At 44.2% G+C, this 9,555-nt stretch overlaps 1 protein-coding gene across 1 annotated transcript in view; it reads right to left on the reverse strand.

Moving 5' to 3' along the window:
* PTCHD1 (patched domain containing 1) overlaps window positions 1-9,456 on the reverse strand; it is a 54,200-nt gene extending 44,744 nt beyond the window's left edge. The window contains exon 1 of the mRNA XM_046673538.1: window positions 9,106-9,456. Within this exon, the coding sequence (XP_046529494.1) occupies window positions 9,106-9,456 (351 nt within the window). The remainder of the gene's footprint in view (window positions 1-9,105) is intronic.
* Window positions 9,457-9,555: the final 99 nt, after the last annotated feature.

The following is a 9,555-nucleotide window of genomic DNA, read 5'->3' on the forward strand; positions in this document are numbered from 1 at the left end:
ACATACTTAGGAGAACTGGGACTTGAGCTTGGCTTTCCTGACTCCAAATCCAGTGTTCTGTTCACAACAGCTAAGTTTGAGCCTTGCTACTGAAAGTGTGCTCCACTGACCAGCAGCATCAGCATCACCTGAGAGCTTGTTAGAACTTCAGAATTGTGGGTTCCAACCCAGGCTGAATCAGAATCTGTATTTTCACAAGATGCCCAGGTGATGTGTGGGCACATAAAAGAGTCTAAGAGCAGTCTTTACTCAGTATGACCACTTGCCTAGATACTATGTCAAAACAAGAACAAAAGCAAAAGGGAGCAATGCAGAGCTCAGAAAATTAAGGTACTGAGTATCACAAAGATTCTTTTGAGCACTTGTAATGATAGTTCTATAGCAGAGATGAATTTTTTCTTGAGACAATTAGAAGGAATTGACAAAGCCTTGGTAGCCACAAATTTGTGGAACCCATGGAAGAATGGGCAGAGGAATCTCACTTTCAATGCTGAGAAATTAGCAGTTCTAGTGTTTCTGTTAAACTCACCAGAGATAGACTGATTTTGTACCGTATCATTTTTTTAAGTTCACCTCTTAGAACATGTCTTTCTGTTATCCTGGGCTCCCTCTGAAGAAGGGTGAGGCTAAGTAACATCAGAATGGTTATCTGTTGAACACTGATGCTACAGCTGGGAAAACCACTTGTCCTTGATGTAAAAAAAAAATGTGCTTCATGTTTACATTTGAGTATGGGTATTTTGAGACTACTTCATGCAAATAAAGATGTGTAGTAGAGAGCTGACTTCAAGGGTGCTCGTTGGGAACAACATGGGAATGGACCCCTGGAGACTGAGGTCAAACATATGCCTTTCCAACTGTACTTGGACCAGAAGAGGTGGTCAGGTGTTTGGTTTTCTAAGAATTTCTCCTGATATAAAATAAATGTCAGCAGATCCTGAAGCAGAATGGATGCTTATTGCCTATCATCAAGTTTGGAACCAAGATTTGTCATGGATGAAGAATGAAGACAGATCTAAAAAAATCCCATGATCATGCTACCAGGCAAAATTATATTTGACTAAAACAAATCAATAGGGAAGGAAGAGCACATTTTCAATCCTACAAGCCATCAACTAGCAACACTTTATTAATCACCTGGTGCACACTCCACATTATGCTAGGTTCTAGGAGAGATTTGGGAGCATGAGACATTGTTCCTGCCCTTGAAGAGCTTATGATCTTGCTCATGAGAAACTATCATGTGACAATATAGCAAATTATAGAATAGTGTATAATTAAGCATCAAAGAATGTGGATATGACTGAAAGTCAGATAGATTTAATGGAGAGGGGGAGGCATGAATCTGGGAAGACCTCATAAAGTAGAAGTCATGTGATTATGACCTCAAAGTAAGGAGTTAGTGCATTTCTAGGGAGGAGAACAGCAAAAGTAGGATGTGTGAAGAAGCAGGCTATAAGATGGGGGCCTGCAGACTTCACTTGTATTCATAAAGGGAAGAGGGCTGGATACGGGCCACTCAAATGTGGGAATTTGACATATAAAACCACAAGTCCTGGTGGTGTCCAGGCCCTGAGTGAAATCATCTTTACCACTATCCTGTGACAAAACTGAAAATGTCAGTTGCTTATCAAAATTGAGAATAACTAAACAGCTCTGCTGGATCATTCTTGCCTGTAAGCTTCATGGAGATGGGGTCATGGCCATCTTGTTGAGTGAAGGGATGGACATCCCCTAAGAACGTGGGCCCTAAACTCCCAGATGCTCTCAGGGTCCCACCCATATTCTCTCAGCTCATACTCATCTCTACATGCCGAGACCACTTACTGCAAACACCTGTAGCTCTCTGCCTGAGGCTTTTATAAAACAACAACAACAACAAAACCAATTCTGTGGGGCCGGCTCCGTGGCCGAGTGGTTAAGTTCGCGCGCTCCACTGCGGCGGCCCAGGGTTCGGATCCTGGATGCAGACATGGCACCGCTTGTCAGGCCACGTTGAGGCGGCGTCCCACGTGCCACAACTAGAAGGACGTGCAACTAAGATATACAACTGTGTACAGGGTGGGTTTGGGGAGATAAAAAAAGCAGGAAAAAAAAAAAGATTGGCAACAGTTGTTAGCCCAGGTGCCAATCTTTGAAAAAAAATGAAGATCGGCAACAGTTGTTAGCCCAGGTGCCAATCTTTAAAAAAAAAAAAACCAATTCTGATTATAGGGCACATACCACATCTGGAATTGCCAGAGATTTATTTAATGCCCCCAGACGCAGCTGGATCAATTAACGATGGCTGGAGAGTTGGGGAATAAACATCTGGTTTCTTCTCCCACAGTTGGAATAACTTGGACACATGTTCTATAGTGTCTCCCAGAGTTCCCCAGTGAGACTGAGCCCCAGCTGCCCACAGTGGACACTTGCTTGAAAATACTCCCTCAACTGGCTTCTGCTACTCCCTATTTCATGTCCCCACTTCCTTACTTTCATAGGTGTTTTTGGATATCACCTCCCAAGGTAACTGCTTGCACTCAAATCCTCATCTCAACTGTACCTGGAGCCCACAAGTTAAACCTAAAGTGGAACACCTAACAATGGGGATCTTTCAAAATACCAGAAGCAGTATTCTCAAGGGGATTTCTTAGAGAGCAAGAAGATAAAAATAGCTTCCCTATTGCCTCATTGCCTCCTTTTGTTCAAAATATGAATTCTGAAGTTGAAGGCATGACATATTATTCAGGGCTTCCCATATGAAATAACAACTGGTGTTGATTTCCTTTTTTTTGGGTCTTTTAAAGGTTAGAGATTACTCACCTCCCCTGCTGGTCATTAAATCAGTCTGGCAGGATTCCTCAGAAGTTCTGTGGCCTTCCGGGCATGTGGCGGCAGCACAGGCAGTGCTGCAGACAGGCCTGCTTGCTGTGATGTGCTACTAAGCAGGTGACTTCAAAGGTCTGCTTCAAGCCTATCTCAAGTATCAGTTGGGGCTCACACTGAGCCCCAAAGTCAGATACCAGATGGTGCACCCCACAGTCAAAGTTGATCAGATCCCCAGCACCTTGCATCTCCCTAGCTCCTGTGCCAAGGGATGCTGCAGCCTCTCAGGCAGGAACAAATAACTTCTGTTAGCTTACTGCCCCTTCTCTTAATTATCATAAGGAGTTACCAGTTAAATGCTCAGTTGTTCTGTGAGGTTTATAAGTCTGGTGAATCCTGAGAGGTTCACTTTGTGTTAATTTAAAAAAATCACCCTTCTCTAACTTCAATATAGCACCTAGCAAGATACTTTGAGTCATTAAAAAGGTGAGCTTCCTCTCACACCACAGCTTTATATCTAAATTTCAGTTTAAATTAGTAGTTTACCCAAAGTTTGTCCTAAATGCTTATCTATACAAGGAGGTAAAAGATTGCTCCCAAAATCTAAATGAGACAAGTAGGGTGGGCATTTGAGGATACTATTCACACAAATGAAATGTGCTTAGAAGTGAGACAGCCCTAGAATGTTACTGTACTTGGATTATGTGGATGAACCTCGTATGAAATGAAAGGAGAATGTAAAGTGACCTCAATGTCTCCTTAATTTTCCCCTCGTGCAAAAATAAAGTGCAAAAGGCAATTGGCTGGCCCAGCACATGCATGAATGTTGCCCTTTCAGGCCTGGGCTAAATCTTTTCTAAGAGTATCTGCCACTTGGATAACTCACCAAAGGCACCGGACTGCCCAAGGCATCATAGCACCTGTCACCAGACAAAGCACCCTGAGATGCTAAGAGCATATTCCAGCATCAGTGTCTGCAGAGATGACCTTTAAGGTGCCTTCCAAACCCAAGGGTCTTTGATCCCCTGTTCCTTGCATGCAAGCTCTTTTGTCATTTTATGTTCAGAAAAGCAAAGCAGCTGGACTAGGCAACAAAACACTGCCTCCTGCCTCCTCGGCAGGTCACCACTCACAGTGGGGTCTTACACACTGTCAGGAGAAGCCAGGCCTGGTGGGTAACTGCTACAGATTGAGGGTCAGGCCTGCCGATCACGGGCACTCTGACAAGTCTCAAGGCCAGCGTCAATTCAGTAGCTTTGCCATTCAGGCAGTTAGACTGTATTCAGTTTCTTGGGTTTCTCTACAGCGCAATTTAGACCATCAAGGACAGAGCTATAGGAGGGGGTAAGGGTAACTGCATCTTGAGGAAGGTTACACTGGAAAATCTGCTCTCTGCGCATCTGCCCAAAAGAGCATCTCCTCAGAGGTCACCGTATTTGTCTCCAGTCAAAGTTCTATAAGATTTTGAGATGTGAAATTCTCTTTGACATTTTTTCACTTTACATTATCGATGCAGCTGAAAAAAAAATCCTAACAAAACAAAAGAAAGACACAAACGAACCCCTTCAAGCAGGATTTGGAGTCAGATAATTCTTTGCTGTGAGGGGCTGTCCTGTGCACGTCAGATAGCTAACAGCATCCATGACCTCCACCCACTAGATGCCAGTAGCAACTCATTCCCAGGTGTGACAATCAAAAATGTCTCTAATCATTGCCAAGTGTCCCCTGGGGGGCATAATCATCCTGGTTGAGAACCGCTGTCTTAGAGGTTATTTAACAGTATTAACTTCCTGAAATTACTCCAATAAAGGAGTTTTGGAATACAATATAGGAACTTCTTTATGTAAAGAATCAAAGAATAAATATTTTAGGCTTTGAGAGCCACATGCCATCTCTGCCTCGTATTCTTCTTTGTTTTTGTTTTTTTAATAATCTTTAAAAAATGTAAAAACTCCTTCTAAGCTTAAAAATAGGCCAGAATCTGCTGATCCTTAGACTGTAGAGAAAGAAATGATGGGATTCCTGTGCTCATTGAAAGTGCTGAGAAAAACCGGAATCTTGATCCAGCTACCAGGTCTTTGTGACCCTGAGCTAGCAGTTATGCTGCCCTTTGTGGAAGCTGAAATTAAATAATTCCAAGTTAGATTCGATTAATCTCATTTTGCAACTTAATTCTACTTAATGTATTATTTCAATATAAAAATTTAAATAAAAAGAAACTCAATATTTGAACAAAATGAGATTCCCCAGTAAGTGGAAGAATGTCTGCGTAGTGAGGATGTGTCCTTCGCTTGGTTTAGAATAAAATATCCTACGAGGTTCCTCTGAAGATGAGGATGCTGTGCGAAGGAAATGCCCCTACCCAGTTTCAAAACTGAAATATGTTTTGATATGACTACAAAGGTTATCGTGGAAGGAAGAATGATATCTTGGAAAAAGAGAAGCCTAAAAACTGCCTGTAAAGTTGTAAAAATAAAAATGTCATTTTGAAAATACATTTCAAAGTAGTTTCTATGGAATTTTCTTTACCTATCACACAAATGTCTGAGTAAACTAGGGCAGGTCTGTTGGACAAGTATTTACTGAGGGTTTACTATGTGCCAGAAATTTTCCCAGTAAAATATTCTATCTTTGTATATTGCTAGTAACAAATATCTTATGCTTTATTTTGGGCATGTAGAGTTTCTGTATGTGAATTTTCATTGACACTAGGCAGAATCATTGTCCTTAGAACAATGAGATGGGATGGGTATGAGATTTTGGTCAAATATATTTCATTTGAATAACAAAAATGTACATTTTAAATCATTCAAGTAGTTTATCATATGGGAGGTGGTAAATTATAGTGAAAAGAGCACTCGGCTGGGAGTCAAAAACTCTGGGTTACAGTCTTGGGTCTGTCTGTGTCTTTTTCCCGTGGACAAGTCAGTTAATTTCTAAGGAGCAGCTTTCCCATTTGTCAAATGGGATAACACCACTTTTCCTGCCTACCCTGAGGTGTCTACTGCATTTAAACATACTCTGTGTTTATAACTTATAAAGTGCTGTAAAGGTGATATCATTATTTTAAGGATTGGGCTAAACTGGTTCTTCATTCTACACAGATGATTCTGGAATAAATCAAGTATTGTTTGGGTCACAGCCCAGATCAATTATCAACAAGACCTTCTTATACTTCATTGTAGGTGGTCAAAAGGGAACATATCTATAAAAGCTCGTGAGACACTACTCTGAAATTTGCTCTGAGACAAACATCATGAATTTTCTGTTAAAATATAATACTGAGCTAAATTTAATCATCTAGTGAAATGAGGACTTTTGAAGATTAAAGAGGTTCAGAAATTAATGGTTGATCCCTTGCCAGCATCATCAGGCCCCACCCACTTTCGCCCAAAATTACATCTTTGCCCTGCAGCCTTCAGAGAAAACCATTGCCAGGCAGAGTCACCCCTCTCATAGTTTGGGGTCAAATTCTATGCTGCAGAGTCAGAGTATGGCAATCATGTCACTTGCACAAATTTGAGAAAGCTCCTCCAAAGCAGATCAGCTGGATTTTCAAACATGGATTATTTTTTCCATGATACTCTTGATTATATGTAAAAAAATCAACCTGGGTTTTCATTTTTTGTCATCATCCCTTTGCAGTCTATTTTTGATCAGAAAATAGCTGGACTAATATCCCAAGAAGAATCTCCTTCACTGAATAGGAACAACCCCAGAACACTGTGAGGAATAAACAACATAATCCTGCAAGTTCCTGCCTCCAGTTTTGTAGTGGGGCCTGAGAACACCTCCAACCCTGCTTATGCTTCCTCCACTTCACTTCCAATGCCATGCCATAAAACAGGCAGGACTGGTTGGTGTTGTGTACAATGTTAACTGTCAGCGCTATCCTTGATGCCAGCAACAAAGGGGAAGAATTACACTAGTAAGGGCAGATCCAGTGACTCTTTCACTCCTAGCACCTTTTGTAAAGGACAAGTCTTCATTATGTCTTTAATGGAAAAAAAGAACAAAAAAGATAAATGCTCGTTCCCACACTTTACATTACTATGACTACTGAAGGTCCATTTTTCTGTCCCCCCAGCTCCATACCTACCAAATATAGGCGTTGGATGTAGAAAGAAAAAATGGATATTAAAATCAAAGGCAATTCTCTCAGTTTCATAAGTCTGGGTTTTTACAAGCTGTACGAATTCCTTTGACCAGAGAGCCATAAGCTAGAAATGAGTTCTGACTACTATTCCACTTGGTTTTGATTTTTCCCGGGCACCTAGAAATGAAAAAACATCCTATTTCTTAAAACAATTCACTGACCAGACTGCTGTCCTTTAAAGTTGTCCTTTAGACGTGGAGGCAAAGCCAGCCTCCCTCTCTCTTCAGTCCCAACTTTCTCTTATAATATGGTTTTCTGTCCTGAACAGATCAAAATCAAACAGGGGAGAAAAAAATCCAGTTGCAAAGAGATCTGATATGCCTGTTGATGTCTCATTAACCTTGAGAGTGAATGTAACTGGTGACTGCCCGTCACAGTGGCGTGACGGTTTGTTAGGGAAAAAAATTAAAAAGCCAGTGGAAACATCACCTCAAAAAAAAATACAAAGAGAAACATTATTTAGTGGATCACCTATCAAACGATGGGGCAGCTTTCCAACTGTCAGGACTGTCTAAATGATAGTTTCCTTAAGACTGTGATGAAACTACTACATGTTTTCTTGGCAAAGCATTTTGAGCGGTATTTATCTGTGTGTCAAAATATGTTCACTGAAGTATTGGGGAAAAAAACCACTTTGATGCTGGAAGTATAATCATGAGAAAAGCATACATATCGGGATTAATGTTACTAAGGTTCTGTGGTGGGTGAGTATGTGTGATGATGTGTGTGCCATTAAAAATATTATGAGCCACCCAATGTGGGAAGGTTCTAATTCCACTGAGTCCCTAGTCAGATTCCCTCATTACTAACTGCTGATTGATAACATGTCAACAAATACAGGGAGGGAAATAATACAGGAAAATTAGCTTGTCTCTAGGGATAAAGGGTCACCTGTAGAGGAAAAAAGAAGGAAAGAGTGCCTCAGGTTCACTGGCTGCCTCCCTTTGGGAGGAGTAGACTAGAACTCTAACTGGCCTCTAATCCCAGATCTGGACCAGAGACCCACACAAAACCAGCACCTTCCATCCCTCTGCCCCAGGGCTCCAGTTGGGACTGGTTCCTGTCTGCCCTCCCCAGAGGAGAACCTTAAGTAAACAAGCCCCATATTCCCCACCAGGGACTTGGATGGAACAATCTCACCTAGTTTTGCTTTTCTCTCCCAAGGTCTCCACTTTTCCATGTCTAGTCCTCACTCCTTTGCTTTCCTTAGGAACTTCTTGAAAGTTATCACCATTAACCTCACTTTTCACATCAAATTCCCACCTTGGGCTGACAGCACAACCTGTTTCTGCTTCTAAGAGTGTCACTCTCTAACCAGCTGCTTGGTTTCCTGTGCTCTTCTCAGGGCCACACAGCCTGGCTTCTGTCCTCACCCTTCTGGCTCTGCCCCTCACCCTCACGCCCAAATGCACCCAAATAAAGTGGATCAATCAAATCCCTCTTTCCCCAAAGAAGTTTTTGAATTTCGGAAGACAGGAGCTACTGTGAAAGATGAAGTAACTGCGAATCACAAACATTATTTCCTATCCTAGAAGACAGAGATGGCTACCTCGCTCCGGGGAAGAGGGCAGCAGGGCAGCCCCTGTCCTCGCCGCCTGACCACACTTCTTTCTGGGTGGGTGGGAGGCATTTTCTTCACCATCCCACCTCACATTCTTCTGCCCCCTTATAGCCCCTCTCAGCAGCCTTTCTCAAAACACTCCGGGGCCAGAGGAAGCAAGAAAAAAATGGGGACGGGGAAGGGGGGGGGTCTCTGAATCCGCCCCCAAGCATAGTATTTTGTTTCCAAGTATCAGGACTTTCTATAATGTCTTCTCTTGTTCTGCTCCTTCCTGTCCCAGTTACCCCAAAGCCTCCCCGCCCCCAGGACCACTGTAACCAAAACAAGCGCACAGACCACAGCACTGTGGCCGCCGCCGCCCCAACTGTTGCAGCAGCTACCGGGGTAGCGGCGACGGCGGCGAGGGTAGGGCCGGGCCCGGAACCGGACGCTCCCCGCCAAGAAGGCTAGGAGGCTCCTGGCGGCCTCCAAGGGGCGCGCAGTGCAGGGGAGCCCCTGCGGCAGCCGCCTGGGATGGGAGAGGTGGCGCTCTCAGCCCGGACCCCGGCGCAGAGGCAGCCCGCGCCCGCCCCCATCTCACCTTTAAGATCAGGTCGGTGTGATGCTGGTCCAGCATGTTGGCTTTCTGGAAAGAGGTGACGATGACCCGGCCGTAACGCCCAGGGGTCTGCAGGTCCGAGTAGAGCCGGTGCTTGGAGCGGTTGACCGGGAAGAGGCTGTTGACGAGGTTGCGCTCGATCTTGGCGAGGCTGTGCTGGGGCGCCAGCAGGTGCTCCACGCTCTCCTCGACCTGGTAGCGGCTGAAGCTGGCGCCGAGCAGGATGGAGATGAGCACCGGCGCCGAGGCAAAGAAGACAGGGTGACTGGCAATGAAGTGGCCGAGCCGGGAGAAACACGTCCTCAAGCCCCTGTGCAGAACCTGCCGCAGCATCCTAGAGCAGAGCGGGCGCGGGAGGAGGGCGAGGCGCACGCTCGGCGCGGGCTTGGGCTCGGGCGGCGGCGGCGGCGGCGGCGGCGGTGGTGGCGCCCG

Source organism: Equus quagga, chromosome 10, assembly GCF_021613505.1.
Source record: "Equus quagga isolate Etosha38 chromosome 10, UCLA_HA_Equagga_1.0, whole genome shotgun sequence".
NCBI lineage: Eukaryota > Metazoa > Chordata > Mammalia > Perissodactyla > Equidae > Equus > Equus quagga.